Genomic DNA, 23,548 nt, shown 5'->3' on the forward strand with positions numbered 1-23,548 from the left:
CCATTCTCGCTAGTTCGATCGGTAGCGGGAGCGGAGAGCGGACCCCAGAGAGCCCTGAGCAGCCCCACCGCCGCCGCCGGCCTAGTTACCATCACACCCCGGGAGGAGCCGTAGCTGCCGCAGCCGGCCCCAGTCACCATCACCGCAACCATGAGCAGCGAGGCCGAGACCCAGCAGCCGCCTGCCGCCCCCCCCGCCGCCCCCACCCTCAGCGCTGCCGACACCAAGCCCGGCACCACGGGCAGCGGCGCAGGGAGCGGTGGCCCGGGCGGCCTCACATCGGCGGCGCCTGCCGGCGGGGACAAGAAGGTCATCGGTGAGAGGCGGACGGGGACAGGGGTGGGGCCGTAGGAAAACCTGGCGGCGGAACCGTTACCCGAAGCGGGGCGAGCCGGCCTGCGCGCGGCCGGCGGGGACCGACTCGGCGGCGCGCGGCTGCCCCTCCCCCAGGCCTGCGCCCTCGCGGACGCCGGCCCGCCTGGTCCGCGTGCCCGGTAGACGCACGCGCGCCGCCTCCCGCGCCCCTGGGCCCCGCGTGGCCGCGCGCCCCTCCCCCCGGGCGGCCGCGCGCCACCGACCGCGTGTGCGGCGGGGTCCCGCCCTCCCTGCGGGCGGCGTGCGCAGGGGCCCGCATGCCGTTGTTCAGTCCCCCACCCGCTCCCTTCCGCGTGTACCCCGAGGGCGCGGCGCGCCGCCTACGCAGGCCGGAGTGGGCTGGGCGGCTTCCCCTTCCCTCACGTGCTCCGCGCCCCGCAGCCGCCGCCTGCTGTCTAGGCGAACGCCCAACTTGGGCCCCCGCCCCTGGCCGTGGCGGGCTTGAGGTCACCCACGTGGACCGCGGAGGCGCGGTGGGCCCGCGAGCGGGCTCTAAAGGAAAAGGCTGTCAGGTGGCCGCGGGCCGCCGCCGGGAAGCACACGAGGGACCGGATGCTGAAGCGTGGCGGTTTTAGAAAAAGGATGTCTGGTAATCGTGGGCTTTTTTTTTTTTTTCCCTTTTCCAGCAACGAAGGTTTTGGGAACAGTAAAATGGTTCAATGTAAGGAACGGATATGGTTTCATCAACAGGTGAGCTGACCGTCCCACCTCTCGCACGCGCCGCGCCAAGCTGCAGGCTTTGAGGAGTTGGGATTGTTGAAGCATGCTTCGTTTGCCCCTTGTGTCTGGTGTGTCGATAGGGGGACTTCTGTTTTCCTGGCTGAAGGGATAAGTGGATCTAGAGATCGTCTTTGTTTTGTGACTAATAATTAATTTAAAGCTAACTTAAAAGGTTTGTTAGGTACATCGGAATTTAAGAGCAGGCGGGATGAGCCCTGGCTGGTGCGGCTCAGTGGATTGAGCCTGAGAGGCCAAGCGTCGCCGGTTCGATTCCCAGTCAGGGCACATGCCTGGGTTGCGGGCCAGGTCCCCAGTAGGGATGTGTGAGAGGCAACCGCACATTGATGTTTCTCTCCCTCCTTTCCCCTTTCTAAAAGTAAATAAGCAAAGTCTTTTTTTAAAAAAGAGCAAGCGGGATGAGAGAGCCATCTCCTAACAGGGCAGACTGATGAAACTAGGATTTAGTGTAAATCCGTTAGACTCGGGCCCACTGCATTTTTATGCTTGTCATTACTTTATACGTTATTGAAATTAGTATTTGAAATCAGTGTGACTTATTGATTAGTGTGTAGGTTGTTCCAGCTTGTTGACATTTGGAGGTAACATGACATAACAGTCAGTGTAAATACCCGAGGTGCGGATATCTTGACTAAGGTTATATTGCCTTTGTTTAGCGTTTCAGCAAAGCTGTCTTGATTGCTTTAGGTGAATTTCATACTAGAACTGCTTTGACAACAAGAGTTGTTTTCATTTGCTCATAGAGTAAGTAACTTCTGGTGTAAAATGGCCCTTGCCTTCTTCAATATTTAGTTCTTCTACTGCCTTGTCCCAAAATCAGACCTATTAAATCGTTTTTATTAAAGGTTCGGTTGCAGCTTATTGGAGTGGCCTTAGCCCACGGCAGCAGTTTCCTTCGTGTTTGAAGGCCGAGGTACAAACTGCATCTTCAGGAATACTACTTAGGTGGCCTGCAGCGGTGGCCAGGTGGCCAGGTGCGGTGCGGTGCGGTGCGGTTTGCTGGCGGGGCTCCCGGGCTCCCCGGGAGCGGGCGTCATTTTCAAGATGGCTGCCGGGGCGGGTGGTGCGGTTGGTTAGTTGCAGGGGGTCGTGCACCGCTGGGCTGAGAGAGTTGGCCTTGCAGGTGTGACAGTCGCCCCAGCATTTTCTTACATCTGCGCTGTAGAAGGCTTTAAACAACTGAAGGTTTAGAAGAACACAAGAATGCCAACGGCTTGTGAAATGGACAACCCCGCAGGAAGCCAAATGGGCAAGATCAAGCTTAAAGACGGAGAATTGGCTGGTGAAAAACCGGTCATCACTCAACTGTAAAGTATTGTGGGGGGAGTAAAAGGAATTGTAAGCACTGGTGGTCCATCTGTTCTTAACACTGTCTGCCTCCCTGACAGGCCAAGGCTACATTTTTCATCGGTTTCTTGATAATAGGTTGCTACGAAAGGAAGGAATGAATACTTTGGTGCTTACAATTGACCACTTTCTAGTTGACCGATCTCTGAATTTGTTAGCATTTCAGTTAGTATTGCCATATTTAGGGCATAAACCTTAAACAGTGGTTTTGAATTTGTGTGCTTATGGTACTTTGAAAGGGTACAAATTCCTGAGTTCTCCTTCCCAGCTTGGATTCATTGGGTCTGGGGTACATTTCTAAACAAGAACTCCAGGTGATTATGGCTTTCAGGTCATCCCTTGAAAAATGTTGATTTTAACCATTATAATCATAGGCTATCACAGTAGAAGGGACTGTAATTTGCAGCCTTTTCAGTGGTTAGGTTGTAGTTTTTAATGTTTAAAAATTGTAGCGTGTGCCTTGTTTTGCTGTATTTTGTTAAATGGACGTGGGTTGTGATATTTTTGAAGTGAACAATTGATCTCAAGATGAGAGTAGTTCTTCACATTCTTAAATTTTTATTTTATGAGATGGCATTGCTTGTATGTTTCTGTTCTGACTCTCAATCAATTCAATTGGTTATCCTCCAGGTCAAGTTAAATTGGTGTTTGATGAACCTTTGTTTGGACTGTCCAGCCCTCAACTATTTTGTCAAATTAACTGGTTTAAAAGTACTTCATATTTCCAAATTGATCATTTCACTGATTCTGAGACTTTTGAATAAGACATTGTAAAATCTGACTGCAGTTGGTCTGGGAGAGGTTTGCCCTGATTGGGGATGGGTGGGGGGGGGTGTGTCTTAAAGAAATCAAGTTCCTGATGCGGGGGGTTGGTTCAGTTCAGTCTGTAGGTCTGTCTGGAGACACTGGGCCAGCAGGGGGTGGGTGGGGGGTGAGATACAAACAGGCTGTGTCTCTGAAGGAGAGGATGGGCGGTGTTTGGGATGATTGCTGTGGCTTTCATTTTAACCTTGGGGTTCTGTGATTGTGTGTTCCGGGTTCTTAAGATTTTTATAATTGAAATAAAGAGGTTTTGTGTAAATTTTTTTAAGGAAATGTATTTTTTTTGTTGTAAACATTTGTCACTCTAAATTCTATGTTATAATTATTGGTACAGCTTTGTTAGAACTATTGGTGAAAGGTTTTTTCCCCTCGTGCTTCTAGTTTTTCAGAGAAATTCATTGTTAATGTTTGTATGCTGCATCTGCAGCAGATCATTGGATTGTGTGACCAGAGGGGTTTGTCAACCCCCCAAGATTATTTTCATTTTATTATGAAAAACGTGATTCAGAACTGTTGAAGGGGTCATTAAAAGGATGCCACAGGGGTCACTGGTTTCCGGATTTGAGCTGCTGTTGTAAACTGGAGGCCTGGCTGTGTCTCGTGCTTCCCGCCATTGTGGATTGATCCTGCTCACCAAGCTCATCGGAGGTTGGCAGGAGGCAGGAACAATTTGCGTTTCGACAGGAGGTGCATCCTTTATAATGACTACAATAGGAATACTTTCTTATTCTGTAGAGTGCTTAAAATGCTGAATTGATCATTCTAAAGTTTTATGGTAGGCAAGGAGTTTGGAGCAGAGATGTGAATAAAGCAGAGGTCACAACCTGGTGGCCTAGAAGCTAAAGCTGCCCCCAGGTGTTTTGTTGTTTGGGATATAGCACCAGAAATACCCTGGTGATTATTTTTAAGATCTGAATTTTAGCCTTAGGGCCTGTAGTCCCAAGTAAATAAAAACTCAGCTGGCTGTGAATATTATTACCACCTGTGAATGAGGCGTGTCTCTGCTGCAGTCTGTCAGGCTTTGTTTTCTCCTGTTGGTTTCTCTTCCTGCCATTCCTCTTTACAAACACATTCAGTCCAGGCTGTCTGGTTTGGTCTCCCTTGGTGGGGGCTAGCGAGTGCTCCTTTGGGGGGATTCCACATGTGTATAACTGAAGGTGACTTCCTTCCCACAGTGATGATAAGTAAAGGTAACTAATGTCTGTCAAGAATTTACAAGCTATTAAAATGCCGTGAATGAACCAATTCATGTAATGCTCAAACTTTGGAGGTATAGTAACATACTGAGGCACAGACAGGTTGGGTAAACTTGCCCCAGAAAGAGACTTGTAATTGGCAGAGCTGGGATTTGAAGTGAATTTTCTGACTCCGGAGTTTGTGTTCACTGACTGCTGTTAGACTGTCTCTGAAAATAGACCCTAGCCATCCTCAATTTGGTTGTTGTCCACATAGTTACAGATGATTTCTTCGGGCGGCTATTCTTAGCTACTGAAAGACTCTGAAATGATCTCTAGTTGTCACTAGAGCAGCGTGCTGACGACTAGTTCAGAGATGTGAAAACTTTCTACCTTGCACTGCCTGTTTCCTGTAGTTAGGGATTGCTGTAACAGGACCAGTTCAACGTAGAAGTTGGCCTTACAAATAAAGGACTTGCTTAATAGCTAATGTTGGGAGATTACAGTAGAGAACAACAGATCTTTATTTCACTTCTGAATCTTACTGGTTTTATGGCCTGCAAGCTAAGGTTAGGTTGTTATAAGAAAAAAAAAAAACATGAGTCTGTGACCCCACAGAGCCTTAAATACTACGATTCTGTAAGCCTGTGGAAAGATGACTGCCAAGTCCCTTGATCTGTTAAAGCCAGGCTGATACTAACTTGATCACACAGTGAGATCTGTCTCTAAGCCATAGAATCATGGGTAGTCTATAATGTAATTGACTAAATGCTGTGTGGCACTAGGGAAGGCTTAAAGAACTTGGTGGTGTGTTGCTAAGGAAGAGAATTGGAGGATGGGGAGGCGTAAAAAGATATTTAAGTAGTTCTCAAGCCACGTCTTAGAGCATTGTATGTTGGTTTCTTCAGAACTGGGGCTCTTCTGACAGTGACTTTTATGCAGAGCACTTGAGGATTGATTTATATGCTGGTTATGTTAGCTACTGATCTGAATGAAGCTGGCCCGATGTCAGTCAGTGTTCACCAAGTCACCAATATGTAAGATCTTTTCATCCTGAAATCTAGAATAGGGAACCTAGTGTATTTCCCTTTCTGTTTTCCTAGTACTCTAGTGCTGAGTTTCCTGCCCTCCAAATCTTAGCTCTTGGAAGCATCTACAGTCTAGCTCACCTAAGGCAGGCAGAATGGTAAAAGATACTGTGGGAAATAGGAATGCCTCTGCTAGGTGTGTGGTCAGGGTGTTTTAATAGAGAACAAACAAAACAGTAATTGGGATTTGTGATCTTAACAGTCACCTGCAGGATTTGGAAGTTGGTGTCTGGATACTTTGGATTGTGGAGCACATAGAGGTAAATCTTGGAGTTTGTTTTTGTAACCAAAGGATTATAAATTAATTTATGCAGTTGGACAAATTAGTTGTCAAAAGCGGCTTGGTGTGGTAATCTGCAACAAGAGCACTTAGTTGTGGCTAGATAAGCTTGTGTGGTAGGTCTCATTTCAGCCAATACTGTGAATTGGCCCCCTCCCCCCCAAATTGCTATCTAAAACTTTTAGGATAGCTTTGAGACTCTTTTAGAATCGGATAGATTGAGTGGTGTAGAAGTTCCAGGCGGGGCTGGCTGGCTACGTGGTTTACTTTCATTGTGCTGCATTGGGAACTGTTGAAGAGAGTTCTTTTTTCTTTAAATCCCAGCAGGATTTCTCCCCCCCCCCCCCCCTTTAAGCATTCTCCTAACTTAAACTGATTTTTGTCCCCGTCGTCCCCCCCCATCCCCTTCAGCCTCTTGCTCTTTGTGGTTCCTTTTTCTTGGGAGTCAGTACTGTGTCCTTATTTACTGGATGTGACAATACTGTACTATTTCTAGATAGATTAAAAAAACCCAACAACCTATTCTTCAGTAGTAAATATAATGCCCTTATTAACAAAAGAGGTGGGGTGGAAGTACACAGCACAGAGTACACTCACGGGAGGACGGAAGGACGGAAGTGTGCCGTATAGAACGACACTGTTGGGAGAGTGGAGACTGCGCCGTTGAATGCAGTAGCAATAAGTGTGAACTACCTGCCAGATTATAAAGACTTAGTATGAGAAGAGAAATGTAACGTACTTCAAATTTATGTTGACTGTGTGTGGAGTTGATGAAAAGTAATTTTGCCTGTTTTTACTTTTTATTATGGCTACTAGAAAACAAACTTAGATACTTGGTTTGTAGTTTATTTCCATTGGCTAACAGTTCTAGAAACTGGCTGCAAGTAAAATTATTTCAGATGGCAGCAGTATGGACCAGGGGTTTAGGTTTGATTGTAGTATGGCCTTCACTAGGTTTTTAAATGATAATTAGCAAGCATTTAATAGGTGTAAAATCCCCACATTTCAAATAAGGCTACTTGCCCAAGATCATGTAGTTGGGAATGGAATAGCCATCGTTCCAACCTTGGCTTTCAGTGGTTCTGGTAAAGACCTCTCTCATGCCTCATTTGATTCATATGGCTTAACATACTCTAATGTGTAGGAAACCATACTTGATAATTTAGCTGCTGCATTGGGTTGAATGGTGGGTGGCCTTCTGTGTTGAAATCCTTAAGGTTGGGGGCGTGTCTTATTTCTGGTGCTTAGCACAGTGACTTTATTAGAGGAATGGATGAGGCTTTTGGACTTGCTGTCCTTTCTATTTTAGAAATATTTTCTTTTATGGTATAGGAAACAGGACTCAAAGAACTTATATGTACAACCCATGGACATGAACTGGGGTGGGGGGTGCTGGAGGGTTGAGGAGGCAGGGTGGAAGGTGGGGGACAAAGGGGAGGGAGATTGGGAAAACTAATAGCATAATCAAAAAATACTTAAAAATACATCCTTTTTTTCTTTTTTAAAGATTTTATTTATATTTAGAGGGGAAGGGGAGGAGAGAAACATCATTGTGTGGTCGCCCCTCGTGTGCCCCCAACTGGGGACCTGGCCCACAACCCAGGCATGTGCCCTGACTGGGAATTGAACCTGCGACCCTTTGGTTTGCATGCCAGCACTCAATCCACTGAGCCACACCAGCCAGGGCGGACTTTCATTGTTGGCCCAGTGGTTTGTGGCAGATTAGAGGAAGAACTAATATGGTGGAATTCAGAAAAATAAAAAGTGATAGTAATTACATTTTAACAGCTGGCAGGTGTTAATAGTAAGTACTCGGATATTTTTAAAATTCTGTTGAGTGCTTACCGTGTTCTTTGGTGGGCTGGATGAAAGAGTGACAGTCTATGGCTTCAGTGACTTGTTTGCCACCAATGGGGAGTAGCTCATAAACTAGTCTGCTCTGTCTGCAGCCTTCCACCCTCAGTAAAGCATGGCAGAGGCCGAAGTGTGCCTCTTGGTTCTCAGGATATACCATGAGGTGAGGGGAAGATGAGGTGCTGAGGATGCCTGCATTCTCTCCCCGTGACATCAAAAATAGCTAAAGGTTAAGCATGCTTTTTGCTAAGCCGTTTTGGTCATCTTATTTTCATTGCTTTTTTTTCCTGTTCAGTAAGATCCCTAGTGGCCACGGCATGCATTTTCCCCCCAATATTACTGTATAGGTCAGGGATCAACAAACTACCACTCACAGCTTTTTAAAATTTATTTTTAGAGAGGGGGGAAGAGAGGGAGAGACACATCAATATGTGGTTGCCCTTCATGCGTCCCCTCACTGGGGACCTGGCCCACAACCCAGGCATGTGCCCTGACTAGGAATCGAACGGTGACCCTTTGGTTCGCAGGCCGGTGCTCAGTCCATTGAGCCACACCAGCCAGGGCTCACAGGAGTTTTTGTGTATCTTGTGAGCTAAGAATGGTTTTTATGTTTTTAAAAGGTTGGAGAGGGTGATATGTATAGCAGAGCCCTGGTCTAATTACATGGAATAACTTTGTGTACAGCAGGTGAGGATGTATCAAGGATGCTTGTTAGCTGTCATCATTCTCTCCAAAAATCGGAGCAACCATATGCTGTAATCTGCCTGTAAAGCCAAAGTGTAAAGATTTTGGAACTGGTCCTTTTTGAGTTCTCAACATGGAATGGAACATTCCATGTTCCTAATCAAGACAAGGGCTTGTGGGGTCAAATTTTACTATTGTGAGGAGAAGGTCAAATTCTTCATTTTCCTCATTCGTAGAATGGTGGATAATAATAGCACCTACCTCAGGATTGTGAGGATTGAATAATACAGATAGTTAAAGCACTTGGCACAGTATCTGGTACTTAAGCCCTCAGTAATGTAAGCTGGTATGCATCTCCTTTAGTTTTTCCCATTTTGCAGGTGAAGAAAAAGATTCATTGAGGAGGAGGCGGTTTTCCAAGGTTACACAACTGTTAGTGAAATGAGGACTAAAAATCGGATTTCCTGTTAGTCTGGATAGTCGTTTAGCAATTTGCAACTAGATTGATTTAATGAATCTAAACCGTGGTATTCTATCTTGGCTAAAAACTGAAATTTTTTTTTAAGATACTACTTTTTATAGAGAGGGGAAGGGAGCAAAAAAGAGAGGGAGGACAAGCATCAATGTGTGAGAGATACATCAGTTGGTTGCCTCTCACACCCCCCCCTCCCCCAAGTGGGGACCTGGCCTGCAACCCAAGCATGTGCCCTGACTGGGAATCGAACCAGCGACCTTTCAGTTCACAGGCCAGCGCTCAGTCCATTGAGCCACACCAGCCAGGGCTAAAAACTGAAATTTCTGCTGTCCAATTTCTTCTTAAAAATACAGATAAACTTTGGTCATATTACAGTAATTCCCTCTCCCCTCCCCACCTGTATTTATGGGGAATATATTCCAAGTTCCCCAGTGGGTGCCTGAAATCTCAGAAGCCTTATATATACTTTTTTTTTTTTTTTTTAACTATACATACCTTTACACTTAAAGGAAGCTCTTTGCAGATTCTCTCTGGCACACCAAATTGCCAGCATCGCTACTGTTGCACTTTAGGGCCATTCTTAAGTAGAATAAAGGTTATTGAATGCAAGCAGTGTGATACCACAACAGTCAGCCTGGTGACTGAGTCAGCTACTAGATTGGGTAGCGTGTACACTGTGGACATGCTGGACAAAACAATGATTCAGGTAATAGTGGGATGGAGTGAGATGGCTCAAGATGAGATTTCATTACACTACTCAGAACAGTGCATGATTTAAAACTTATGGATTGTTTATTTCTAGAATTTTCCATTTTAACATTTTCAGAGTGCAGAAGGGAAAGTGGGGGGGGCTGGCTATACTACATTGCCTAGTAGGCTAGTATAAATGAGTACTGTGTTGTCTGACATGATGTCATTTGTGAGCCTCTATTGGTTTCTACATATAGTTGTCCCAAGTATTCGTGGGGGATTGGTTTCATCCCAAGCACACATACACACACCCTCAGATACCAAAATCCTGGGGATGCTCAAGTCCTGTTCCCTACTGTCCTTGTAACTGTCACAACATCTTAGCTCAAAGTTGCAAAAGTCAACAAGACTGTGGTTGAGATGGCAAACAACTTCAAACCTGGGTGTGGGTGAGGGTGACATTGAGGTACTCCTAGATGTGGTTCCTGAGGAGCTGACTAATGAGTTGTTGGAGCTGGAACAGGAACGCACAGCTGAAGAGGCAAGAGAAAGGGAAAAAACTATAGGAGAAAAAATAACCTCTGAGAAAATTCACAGTGACCTGTTTAGCAGAAGCTTTTGTAGACCTCAATAAGCTTGTTAAAAAGTTTGAAAACATGGATCTCAACACCAGAAGGTTTTCATTAATAGAGAGGAATGTTCTCATGGTGCATTATCTGCTTACAAGCAAATCTAAGATGAACAAAGAAACCATAGACAAATTTTTGTAGAGTGACACCTCCTCGAGAAGAGACCCAGGCAGGTATTTCAGAAGGTATTCCATTAAGAAGGCCTTGTTATCATACGAGATGACAGATGACAGCTCTGTGCTCTGAGTGCCCTTGAAAGACCTCCCAGTGGGACAGAATGTGAAGGTGTGGAAGACCATAATGTTGATTTTGAACACTGTGTAGGCCTAAGCTAATTGTGTGGGTGTTTATATCTTGGTTTTTAACAAGAAAATTTAAAGGTTTCAACATTTTTTTATTTTTATTATTTTTTTTAAACAAAACTTATATTGTAAGGATATAAAGAAAATGTTTTTGGCCCTGGCTGGTGGGGCTCAGTGGATTTTTTGCCGACATGCAAACCAAAGGGTCACCAGTTCAATTCGCAGTCAGGGCACACACCTGGCTTGCGGGCCAGGTCCTCAGTTGGGGGCACACAAGAGGCAACCACACATTGATGTCCTTCTCTTTTCTCCCTCCCTTCCCCTCTCTAAAAATAAATAAATAAAAAAAAATTTAAAAAGGAAGAAAATGTCTTGCGGTGGTGTGTGTTTTTTTTTTGTTTTTTTTTTTTTTTTAAGATTTTATTTATTTATTTCTAGAGAGAGGGAGAGGGAGAGAAACACCAACGTGTGGCCGCCCCCGCACTGGGGACCCGACCTGCAACCCAGGCATGTGCCCTGACTGGGAATCAACCAGTGACCCCTTGCTGAGCCACACCAGCCAGGGCAAAAATGTTTTGTGTTTTAAGCTAGATGTTACAAACAGTCAACTTAATTAAGTTAAAGAATAAAAACTTACACAGTGAAATAAGGTACCAGTAAGCTAAGGTTAATGGAAGAAAGAATGTTTTAAAAGGAGTGTAGCCTGAGTGTACGATGTTACAAAATACACAGTAGTGTACAATAATGCCTTAGGCCTTCACATTCACTCCACTTGCTCACTAGCTCAACCAGAGCAACTTCTAGTCGTGTGCCATTTTTGTCTTTTGTACCATGTTTTTACTGTATCTTTTCTATGTATAGTTACTCGAGTCCTTAACATTGTGTTTACAGTTGCCTACAGTAACATCTTGTACAGGTTTATGTAATTGCTCTCTGATTGCAAGACAGACTCACCTAATGGCGCATTTCTCAGAATGTGTCCCTCTTAAGCAATGCATGACTGTAACAAAGTAAATGCTATACAAAGTTGTTATACTGTATTTATGTAATGACACAAATATCTGTATATGTTCTTCAGTATAGATGGCAACTATTGTAGGCCTGCCTACCCAGTACATATCACCTATCAGCAACAGTATAACACTCTTCTTCCTTCCCACCTCTCCTTCTGACACCTGCTTATTTGTTTTTAGAGAAAGTAGAAGGAAGGAAGAAAGAGGGGGAGAGACATCAACATGTGGGTGCCTCTAGCACACCCCCTACTGGGGACCTGGCCCACAACTCACACATGTGCCCTGACCCGGAATCGAACTAGCGACCCTTTGGTTTGCAGGTCGGCACTCAATCCTCTGAGCCACACCAGCCAGGGCCATTGGTTGATTATTGTACGCGCCCTGACCAGGGATCAGTTCACCACCTTCTTGATGTCATTGTATTTAACAGCTTTCTTCAGGTGGCAGGTGGGATCCACAACTGACACATTGGGGGTGGGGGCACAGAAAGCCATGCCAATGAGTTTCTTAATTCAGTTCAGGGATGATCTGTGCAGCCCCTCAGCCATCACACCACAGCGTCCCAGAAGAGCCACCTGTGGTTCTTGGACTATGGCATGGACTATGGTCACAAGTCCCTCCACGATGTCAAAGTTGTCGTGGATGACTGTCCCCAGGGGAACCAAGCAGTTGGTGGTGCAGAAGGCACTGCTAGCAACCTTAGGGAGTTGTCCTACTTCTGTGGTTCACACCCATCACAGACATGGGGGCATCTGCAGCAGGAGCAAAGATGATGGATGATCCTCTTGGCTCCACCTTTCAAGTGAGCCCCAGGTTTCTCCAAGGTAGTGAAGACACCAGTGGATACCAACATACTCAACACCAGCATCACCATTCCATGTTGGCGGGATCTCGCTGCTGGAAGATGGAGATGGACTTTCTGTAAAGACAGGCTTCTTGTTCTCTGCCTTGGCTGCCTTTGAACTGGTCGTGGGTAGACTCATAATGGAACGTGTAGACCCTGTAGTTGAGGTCATTGATAGCAGCGGTATCCACTTTGCCCGAGTTAAAAGAAGCCCTTAGTGACAAGGTGGCCAATACAGCCAAATCCATTCACTACAGCCTTCGCCACCATGTCTCAGGGCTGCAGCTGTCTAGTGAATGGGCGGAGTGGAGAGCCACCTTGTCTGTTTTTAAGAAGATTGTCCTCATTAGAAAAGTAGTTCTGATAAATTTCTAAATATTCTACAATCCTGAAATAACATTCATGAACTACTTTTATTTTTTATTTTGGTGTATATGTGCTGGTATGTAAATACTTGTTTGCCAGCTTCATTAGTGGACATGGTGACTAATTGTTGCTCCCACAAATAATGGGTTAATAGAAGGAGCACTGTAGTGGCTACCCAGACACACTCGTGGCATTATCAGCCATAAAAAAGGAAATCCCTCTCTGTGGAAGTTGCATATTTAGTAAGTTTAATGCATATTAAAACAGTAAAAAATGTTGCATTCAAAAATCAAATAAGTTTGTTTATATAAAAGTCAAGTAGGATACCATGTAATTATTTACCTAGTCATCCTTAAGCCTGACACCCTTCACCTGTGATGCAAATAGTGCCCCCAGTCTTTGGAAAGACTTTAAATGCCTTGTGGTGGCCAGTAGTGCCCCTGTTGAGAATCATTCTTCTAGACTTTACTCAACTTCCTTTTTTCTCTAATTTTCTAACTTCCTCTACCAATTTTTTGTTGGTCCACTTAATAGCCTTAGGGATTGAAAAATCCATCGTATTGGGCATGAACACTAATTAGTGATGGCTGTGACAATTGTTTATAGATGGCCATTATAATCAGCTATTAATTCCCTAGTGTTCCTGATACTCAACTAGCTTGTAAGGTCAGTTTTCAGTCACATGCCTTGAGTAGCTTTTGCAGTTTATGTGTGGGTTTTGTTTTAAAGATTTAAAATTGTCATGTTCTCATAAACATAGTCTCATGTCAGTGATATTCCAAGCTGCATGGATTCTTAGGTGTATGTTTTGCTCCATGGATCAGCAAGGAGCCTACAGTCAGTAAGTCAATTTAGTTCATTGCAGCCTTTGCTCCTTTTGTCATTCAGCACTAGAACCCCCGTGGAGCCTTTCTCTGGTTTGCTAACAGTGAAGAGGGTGGGGAGCTCAGTAACAGTATGGGAATCTGTTTCTCCTCCGGTGGTGGTTCTCCTTCACAGTGTCATCACCTTAACCCCAGTCCCCAACCTAAAAGCACAACTAATTCTCCACTCCCCCCCCCCCTTGCTTTTAACGTCTTTTTATCCACAAAGTTTTTTTCCATTTTACCTCAAGACATGTCAAATACACATTTGTCGTACCCAGCACCTTAGTCCAGGCCTCCCTTCGGTCCTGGCCCAGACTTCTGGAGTAGCTTTTGTAACTAACTGGGCACTTCTTGGCTTTTCATAATAGCAGCCACTGGATTTTAATAGCCAGTAGTTTGTATCATATCACATTTCTGCACCTAAAAGCCTATCAGTAGACTGACTAGACGAATGATTGATGTAAAAAGAAGCAAAAGGGGGTTGTGTGTGCTAGTACAAAATTTTATTTACCTTCATCTGCTTAATTTCCCAGTATAATGCTTGTCACATGAATGATGTGGATATTGGTGGTGTCTGTATTTGTACTTCATTATGCTGTTTTTTTATTAATACTTTATTTTTCAGACAGTGTGCCCTGTGCCCGCACGTGCACAAAGTCCCCACCATCCTGCACCACAGTTGATGCGTTTGTTACAGTTGATGAGTCCCTGTGGACACATTATCCTCTCTAGTCCATAGTTTTCATTAGGGTTCGCTCCCAGTGGTGTGCGTTCTGTGGGGTTTCTAGTGGTCATTTTTAAGACCTCAAGGAGAGTTGGGAATAGGAAATGGTGAAGAAGAAATGATTGAGGATGAAGTGAGAAAGAAGGAAGCTAGTAATTAATGGGTGGAAATATGTTTGTGGTCTCCTACTTAAGTTAGTGACCATGCTCTAGCGGGAAGAGGTGGGGTGTACTAGAACATTGGTGATGTTTAGTAGGATAAGGCGTGATGATCTATGTTCTGTCCCCCACCCTCTTAGTGGCTTAGTAGGTCACGTTTTGATTTCTTAGACTTTGTTTTATCCTTTAGGTGGTGCAGTTAACAATTGTTGGCAACTGCTTAGTCTTTAAAGCAGAAATCACAGCAGCTTACTAATTTTGTTACTGTTGTTTTGTTTCATTGTTAAATTTCCTAATGGCTAGTTGAGAGCCTGAAAGTCTCTAATAAGAAAAATAGGAGGGAGATGCATAAAAGACCCAGTGTATTCTTAATCTTTGGCAACATGAAATGTATTCCATTTTTAACTTGTTCACCTTGGTTCTCTGTCTTACAGGAATGACACCAAGGAAGATGTATTTGTACACCAGGTGGGTGCTTGTGCGGATATTTATGCTTCTGGCTCAAGGCTTTTGAGAAGGGGGGCGGGGTTGTCATCTCAACTATGGTTCCTTGCAAAAAAGAATTTTAAATCCAATCACCAAGCGATTTATTTAATTCATTATAGGAAGAGTTCTAGCATGTTTAAATGTATAAATGTATTGGCAGTTCACTTAAGACAGAGTGTATTGGTAGTTTGAAATTGACGTTTTGTTAATAGTTACAGCTTTTTAAAATGTTGAATTGCTCAAGCCATTACACTAAATTTTTAAACGTAATTTTAGATGAGCAGTAAACCTCCATTAATGTAAACTTGAACTGTAAGTTGTTTCCAAATGTTACTGGGTTTGCCTGTATGGTAAGGACAGATCACAGTAATCATGGGGAAAATAGGACAAAGCTGCAAGACATTAATTTGAAATGGATCCTAGAAAACTAGCAAAGTAATATGGTCCCTTTCTTTCTTTCTTTTTTTTTGAAGCACTTTGAGTGGGTTAAGATAGGTTTTTACCTTTGGAGAATTTTGGCCGGCTTGGAAATTGTAGAAGTCCTCACCTAGTTTAAGGCTAAAAGAAGAGGCAATGTGGCAAGTTTGGAACTTACCAAATAATTTTTAGGTTGACTTCAATGTTTTGGGGCGGGGGGGGGGGGAGTGGTAGGTTCTACATGCTGAACTTTCTCAAGTACCATTTAATGAAAATATGTTGGAAAATGCTTGAGCAATTAAGGACTTTATTGTTAATGTAAGCCAGTTTCGATACACATCTTTTTCAAGCCAGTGTGAGCTTGCGTGGCGACATACTTAAGAAGGGCTGTCTTAGGTTGGTGCTTTGTAGCTCTCTTAAAGTGTCCTGGACAATGTACACTGGCACTGAGGGAGGGAGCCAGATCAATTTCTGGTACATCGAAAGCCCTGTCAGATAAACACAGGGTCAGTTATAAGTATGGAAACATTTAAATTCTAAATACAAACACAGGGCTGCTCAGACAAAATGTTATTTTAAAACAAATGTTTTATAAAATTGAATACCAACTCTTATCCTGTTCCTTCCGTTTTGTGTGTTCAAAAATAAAGACTTAGGACCAAGAGATGGCAAGATGTGTCCATCTTACTGTGTGTTAGCAACACGAAAGGGTTGGGGGCGATTGGGGAGGGCCGCTGCAGGTGCTGACTGAAATGAGAGTTTAGGGATTTTAATCACCCATAGTTCTGCTATCCCCTATGACTGCAGGTAATTTAGAGTTGGCTATATATGAAAGGTACGAAAACTTTGTGACAGTTTAGATGACAGATGAGATCATTTATTTGGCTGAGTGTGTGTCACCCACTTGTTCTGACCCACAAGGTGTCACCAGTATGTTCCCCTCTTTATTTTGGAAGTGGTTTCAACATTTACTTGTTTCTTGGGACTTCGGCTGCTCAGCTCTTAGGGATGCATCCAAGAGACTGCAGTTCTGGGCAACTTAGCTTAATCAGCTTTGGATTGTTGGGTGTCCTGCCCCCTTTGGAATGGAATGCATGACTGATCCCTAATGGATACTGCTGCGATGTAGCAAATGAAGATGGGGTTTGGAGTCCCGAGACCTGGATTCAGAGAAGTCTACACTCTGCCACTAATTGTCTGTGTGACCTTGGGCAAGTCACGTAACTTTTTAAAGCCTGTTTTATCTGTTAAAAAAGGAGCACTAATACCTCACATCATTTATCATAATGAGAATAATAGGTAATGTGTGAAAGAACTTTGTGGAAGCATTCCCCACAGGTGTGAGGTGTTATTCTTCCCCTTTTACTTTGTCGTAGCAGTCTGGAGAACAATAAACGTGACATGTATTGTGGGGACGGTAATGACCAATTGTCCCACGTAGTCAGATATATAAAAAGTGGCATGGATGATACGTGAATTACATCCCATGGAAGGGTTATCACAGGCAGGTTTGAAAGGGTTTGGGTCGACATTTGTATGGTTTGCTGGGCAAAGTTGGTTTGGTCAACTTTGAAGCATGCAAAACTAAACTCGCCTGTCATCTAAACTGGCCCTGGGTGGGCTAGCTTCTACTATTAAGTGCAGTCTTTGGGGGATAGATTGATGTCCTCATTTCGTTCAAAGCAACATACAATGCTTTTGCTAAAGCATTTAGAAATGCATATATTGTCTTGAGTGTTAAATTACTTGTTTTAGTTTGGAAAATTGTGGTAAAATGCTGGGGTCTTGCAAGACTCTGCAGTATTTTGGTTGAGGTTGGGGATAGCATTGGTGCCTGTTTTTGCATATTTATATTGATGGTTTGGTGTTATTTAAAGCTAATTTTAAGTGTATATTGAACCTAAAATAATATTGACTCTGGTACATTTTAAATGAAAAAGCACATTATTCTCCCCTTTAATCTGTTTTTGGAATGTGATATTACTAGACTGCCATAAAGAAGAATAACCCCAGGAAGTACCTTCGCAGTGTAGGAGATGGAGAGACTGTGGAGTTTGATGTTGTTGAAGGAGAAAAGGTGAGGATGCTTTTTGTGTACAGGTTTGACTTCAGTGTGGAAATATTTTGGAGATCTCATCCATTAGGATGGTGGCTCTAATGTGGATGGATGGGTTAGGTGACCACATGAACACAGGTGCATCGAGCATAATACACTGGCTACAGTTAGAGGGCAATCTCATCAGAACAGTGAGGAATTAATATTTAATCATTTTTGTGCACCCTTGGCCACAGACCCTTTTTTTATTTGCTTTGTGTAAATTTTGGTTAGCGTACTTAATTCCATTGTCGTTTTCAATATATATGATGACTTTTTGTAGGGTGCGGAGGCAGCAAACGTTACCGGTCCTGGTGGAGTTCCAGTGCAAGGCAGTAAATATGCAGCAGACCGTAACCATTATAGACGCTATCCACGTCGCAGGGGTCCTCCACGCAATTACCAGCAGAATTACCAGAACAGTGAGAGTGGGGAAAAGAATGAGGGATCGGAGAGTGCTCCTGAAGGCCAGGCCCAACAGCGCCGGCCCTACCGCAGGCGACGGTTCCCACCTTACTACATGCGGAGACCCTATGGGCGTCGACCACAATATTCCAACCCTCCCGTGCAGGGAGAAGTGATGGAGGTAAGTTTTGCCAAAAAGTAAGATGATCAACAACAGTATATGGTAACTTTCAATAGAATACATTTTAAGCTCTTTCTTGGTGTCATCCCTCTATTGGACCTATATTAATCATAATGGGAAGCACTTTTTAATTCCTAATAAGAACCAAAAGGATTAATAACTAGTTTATAATATAGTCACAGTTACTAGGTAATTTTTTAACGCCTATTATCAGACTTTGGACTTGTCTTATTGGCTTTTTACTCCATTACTAATCAGTTGGCTTGGTGTCCCTCGTCGTTTCAGGGTGCTGACAACCAGGGTGCGGGAGAACAAGGTAGACCAGTGAGACAGAATATGTATCGGGGCTACAGACCACGATTTCGCAGGTACGGCTTTATTTAGAAATTGCCGAGCATGTTTAGGACCTGACAGTATCGTGCTTCTCCTGCAGTCTTGTTGAATAATACTTCCCGTTTTCCTTAATCAGCTGTCTAAGAGGTGAACCTGAAGTCAGTTATCGCTGAGACTGTTGTCTGCGTCTTTTTTGCTGGCTCTAGATGGGGTCTACTTTACAGGGTTGGGGTTTTTTGTTTGGGGAGTGTGTGTGTGTTTTTTCTTACCTCTGTGATGAGGGTATAAAATTTCAAATTTTCTGTCCTCGAACAGGTAAGAGGATAGTTTAAACTGCATTCTATCTTAAAGACCGTCTTTGGTAGGGAGAAGGGTAAGGTGAGCATCGCCTTTCAAGCATGAGGAGCATCTGACCTGTACTGCACCAGAATTGAAGAGTTGAGAGTTTTGCTTCTGGAGGTGGCATAATTTTCCATTAATCATTTCTCGATTTAAGTGTGTACTTTTTGTTAGTCGTCCCAAAGTTAGAAAAGCAATCACTTGATTAAGAATTTACAATTTGGGCCCTGACCAGTGTGGTTCATTTGGTTTGGCGTCATCCCACAGAGCGAAGTGTTGTTGGTGCAGTCCCTGGCCAGAGCATGTGGAGACCGCTGATGGATGGTGTTCTCTCACATCTGTGTTTCTCATCCTCTCTCTCTCCCTTCTTTCTCCTTTCTCTAAAAATCCTTTTTAATCTATAATTTTTGGGAAAGAAACCCAGTTCCAGACTTGAATTAAATAACCAACCTCCCTATTTGGGTATTAGGAAGATCCTTTTTAACAGATGTTTAAATATTAGAGTATGGAGAAATTGGGAAAGAGCTCCGTCAGCCAGACATGTTTAATACATAAATGCGTACTACACTTTGTAGCAATATTCCCAGTCTCACAGTGGTACAATCTAATGGTGTGACAGTTAAGTCTCCAAATGTGATTTCTAAAACTAACAGGCAGTATACTCAAGTAGGAGATTGGTCTTTTGCTAGGCACCGTGAGTGTTGCGTGTGTGAGGAGCCCAGAGTACGAGGGCACCAAGTGTTGGGGGGGAGTCAAAAGGAGAGGGGGGAGAGGAGGTTTGGGAGGGTTGGGTCAAAGGTGTGAACGTGTCTCCAGAAGAAACAGGGAATCAAACAATAGAGCAGTGGTCACAAGTTTAAAGTGGGCCCACCAGCGTGGTCGTGTTTTTCTAGCCATTTTGAACAACGGGTTCAGATTGGGCAAAGTTGGATTTGTGTAGCATTTGTTTATCCAAATGAAGATACTAGATTGGGGTTGATTGTAATGATTAATGGTGGGCCCATTAATCATTATTTGGGTGTGTATTGGGTAAAAACAAGAGAAAAAGATTAAGGGAGAATTAGGGACACAGGTGATAGGATCACTGGCTTATAGATCCTAGTGGAAAATGAAGTATGGGAGAAGAAGAGGAGATAAAAGATAGAAAGGAGCATTGCATGATGGAATGCTTAAAATCGAGGGAACAACTGGACAGGACGTAAAGAGGGAAAGCCCGGGTTATTTGGGTCTGTCATGAGTAAAACAGGAAACGGATAGTGAAGGGAACATAGCCCAGCGAGAAATTTGAAGCCTTGGGGTTTTAGACAGAAATGGGGAGAATTAACTTAGGAGCCACAGTGGTGGGGTGGGATGACCACCATTTGAAGGCTGCAGGGCAAAGCCACAGCACTTTTGCCAAAGACCATGACTTTATTTATAGATAGACAGACAGATTAAAAGGGTTTCAGGAGAGGGAGGGGGAGTGGGTGGGAGATTGGGGAATTTAGAAGTGGAAAATGGAGGGTAGAGATCTAAATGGGGATTAAGTCCAGGATTACCAGAATGTACAGAAGGCACGATATTAGTCCTGGTGTTCCTGGGGCTTTGTGGGGTGCCGTGAGTGTGGATGGAGGAGAAGCCTCGAAAACATCACTTAGCAACATTTGTAATCACCAGCAAGAGAAATCAGAGTCTTGGATGATTGAAAGTCCTGATATTGTTGTCTGTGGTCCTGATATATTTGGCTTCTTTCACTTAGCCTGTTCTTAAAGTTCACCCATGGTGTAGCATGCAGCATCCTTTTTACAGCCAAATGACATTCTCTCCCGTCGCTCTGACATTTGTTTCTCCACTGATGAGTTGCTACACAGTTGAGTTGTTTGCCCCTTTTTAAAGCTAATTTCTCCACATCTTTACTAGCCCTGGTTACTTTTTGCCCTTTTGATCATGGCCATCCTAATGAAATTGAAGTGGAATCACATGCCTTTCCCCAGTGACTGTGCTTTCATTTGTGAAGAGGGCATCTTTTTGGTTTTCAATTCCTTCATTTTAAGCAAGTGTTCATCTATAAAGGTTGGGTAGCCCTCGTTCCCAAACATGGTTACTATGAAGCCCATTTAAAATGTTATAAAATGACGTCAACTGTTGTTATTGTGCCACTATTGAAGTCATTTCGTGGTTAATTTTGTAATTGATTATACTGTTGTATAACCTTACTGTATACTATTGGTAAAAAGTTTGCTAGTCCAAAGACCAGTTTTACATACTCATCTTCCAGTGTGCTCTTCCTCCCAGGAGCACACCCAAGCCTTTCCCTTTCCCCTCCCCCCTCCCTCCCCAGCAGGCATGCCTCTCCTAAACTCTTTAAGTGTCTGCATGAGACTTGCAACCAGGGAGCAGTGGGCAGCTGCAGCTCATCCCAGGCTGACCCCCTGAACTGTCTCCAAGACCCTCTTTTCTCTGACTTAGTCAGAGCAGCCCAGTGTCAGGCGCAATTCCCCACCTAGTCCCTCTCCTGTTGCTTTTTCTATCCTAGGCCCGCCCTTGTTTGCCTGTCCCCAGCTTTTAAAAAAAGAGGGAGAATACTCTTCTTCCATTTTACACTTCCAAGAATTGTACGAAGTCATCACTCCATTTGTGAAATATAAATCACATTTGCTCTTGTTTTTGCTAAATTGCTTGCAGACCACTTGATAAACAGAAAGAACCAGATATGGTGTTACATTAGTGGGTGGTTTAAAGAAAGAAGTTTCGTCATTGCAGGTTTGCACAATGTTTATTCCAGGGGCCCTCCTCGCCAAAGACAGCCTAGAGAGGACGGCAATGAAGAAGATAAGGAAAATCAAGGAGATGAGACCCAAGGTCAGCAGCCACCTCAACGTCGGTACCGCCGCAACTTCAATTACCGACGCAGACGCCCAGAAAACCCTAAACCACAAGATGGCAAAGAGACAAAAGCAGCCGATCCACCAGCTGAGAATTCGTCCGCTCCCGAGGCTGAGCAGGGCGGGGCTGAGTAAATGCCGGCTTACCATCTCTACCACCATCCGGGTGAGTTAGCCTAACTGAACCTTAAATGGCCTTCTGGCCTCTTAGTGGTTATGAATAGTGTTCGTTAATGCAAGAGAAGAACTCATTTCACAGTGTATTTTGAATATTTTAGGGCTTTTTTCAAACTTTTCTGAATGTATTCTGTGATTTCACCAGTTGAGAAAAGTCTTGTTAGCCTTGCCCCAAGAAGTGTGTTGATTACAATACAGTGTTCTGCCTTTTTAAAAAGAAGTGCGGTAGCCGCTAGAATTAATAACCTAGGTGAGGACGACCAATAGAGTCTCTCTGGGGAAAGTGGCAGCTTTGACATCAATTTCAGAAGTAAGGTCTTCCCTTTTTACTTGGTACTGAGAGGTTTGTAATTGCTTCTGTTTGGCTCTGGAGTTAGCATTTTTAGCCATTGATGCTTTGGGGGGTTGTCCCTCTGTATTTTGGGGTGGCAAAGGTCATTCAGAAACCTCCAAGTAACTATGTATAGGCACCATGTTGTCCGCCTGTGTTGTTAAATACTTCGAGGTATGTTGATGGGATCTGGAGCCGTTTGGTATATGGAAAGGACGCTGCAGTGAATTGTACAAGATAATCTTTCCTTTTTTTCCCTTTTACAGTTTAGTCATCCAACAAGAAGAAATGAATATGAAATTCCAGCAATAAGAAATGAACAAAAGATTGGAGCTGAAGACCTTAAGTGCTTGCTTTTTGCCCGTTGACCAGATGACTAGAACTATCTGCATTGTCTATGCAGCATGGGGTTTTTATTATTTTTATCTAAAGACGTCTCTTTTTGGTAATGACAAAAGTGTTTTTTAAAAAAAATAAGCCTGGTTTTTTCTCACTACACCTTTAAAGGTTTTTAAATTGTTTCATATCTGGTCAAGTTGAGATTTTTAAGAACCTCATTTTTAATTTGTAATAAAAGTTTACAACTTGATTTTTTCAAAAAAGTCAACAAACTGCAAGCACCTGTTAATAAAGGTCTTAAATAATTGTCTTTGTGTAAATTTCTGTCTTGTTGAAGTTCCTTTTGCTGGGAGGCGATGGCAAAGGGGTGAGGTCATGCCCTAGCATCCTCTGTTCCTAGGGGAGTTAACTTGAGCACGCCCATTGGAGACACCCACCTGAGAGTCACGCGACATCTGCCATAGAGCCTGGGGTGCTCAGCGCACACAAACGCGGCTCCTTGGAGTAGTCAGAGGGGGTGGTAACGAGTAGTGTGGTGCCCGTGAGAAGGCTGCGAAAGAACGTGGAGATCAGGGAAGTAGTGTTGTGGTCTTCACTCCCTTGTAACCCAAGCCTGGTCTGGCTGTGTTTTTATAGTGTCTTGTTAAATCTCCTTGACTTCCTTTATGGAACAATTGGTGGCTACTGTCAAGAGACTCTGAATCATCCTTGGCCAGCTGGGGGGCCGGGGGAGTGGGCAGAGCAAAAGATGATGGGAATGGAGAGTAGGCTAGCCTGGCCCATCTCGGGGCCCTGTGGTGGTGCCCCTTCCAGAACGTGCTCGAGACTGAGGGACAGAGATGACGGGGCTCTGCTATCTTAGTTTCAGGGGACTGGTGAATGAAGTGGGGAAATAATATTTAAGTGGGCGAGGCTGTTAGCTACTATTGAACAGTTTGAAACTCCTGTTCCAGATTTGGGGCCAACTCTTGGTCTTCTAGTAAAATAATGTGTTAGCAAGAACACAATGGGAGATTTTTGTGGTAGCCTTTCTACCAGTGTTAGACACAAAATTACTTTTTTTTTTTTAAATCCTCATACTAGGACATACTTACTGATTTTAGAGGGGCGGGGAGAAGCAGATTGGTTGCCACCTGCATGCTCCCCAACCA

General features: G+C 43.9%; 1 protein-coding gene across 2 annotated transcripts; it reads left to right on the forward strand.

The window, feature by feature from the left end:
- Positions 1-22,703, forward strand: YBX1 (Y-box binding protein 1). Of its 2 annotated transcripts, XM_053920674.2 has the most exons (8): positions 2-316; positions 1,002-1,065; positions 14,865-14,898; positions 17,321-17,410; positions 17,712-18,014; positions 18,300-18,382; positions 21,451-21,716; positions 22,325-22,703. In XM_053920674.2, exons 1-7 carry the CDS (start codon positions 151-153, stop codon positions 21,683-21,685), a joined length of 975 nt encoding a protein of 324 aa, XP_053776649.1. In that variant the 5' UTR covers positions 2-150; the 3' UTR covers positions 21,686-21,716; positions 22,325-22,703. The 2 variants fall into 2 exon arrangements, with proteins under 2 accessions (XP_053776650.1, XP_053776649.1); XM_053920675.2 differs by lacking the exon at positions 17,321-17,410 and having other exon boundaries at positions 1-316.
- Positions 22,704-23,548: the final 845 nt, after the last annotated feature.

The sequence above is a fragment of the Desmodus rotundus genome, chromosome 3 (genome assembly GCF_022682495.2).
Source record: "Desmodus rotundus isolate HL8 chromosome 3, HLdesRot8A.1, whole genome shotgun sequence".
NCBI classification, from domain to species: Eukaryota; Metazoa; Chordata; class Mammalia; order Chiroptera; family Phyllostomidae; genus Desmodus; species Desmodus rotundus.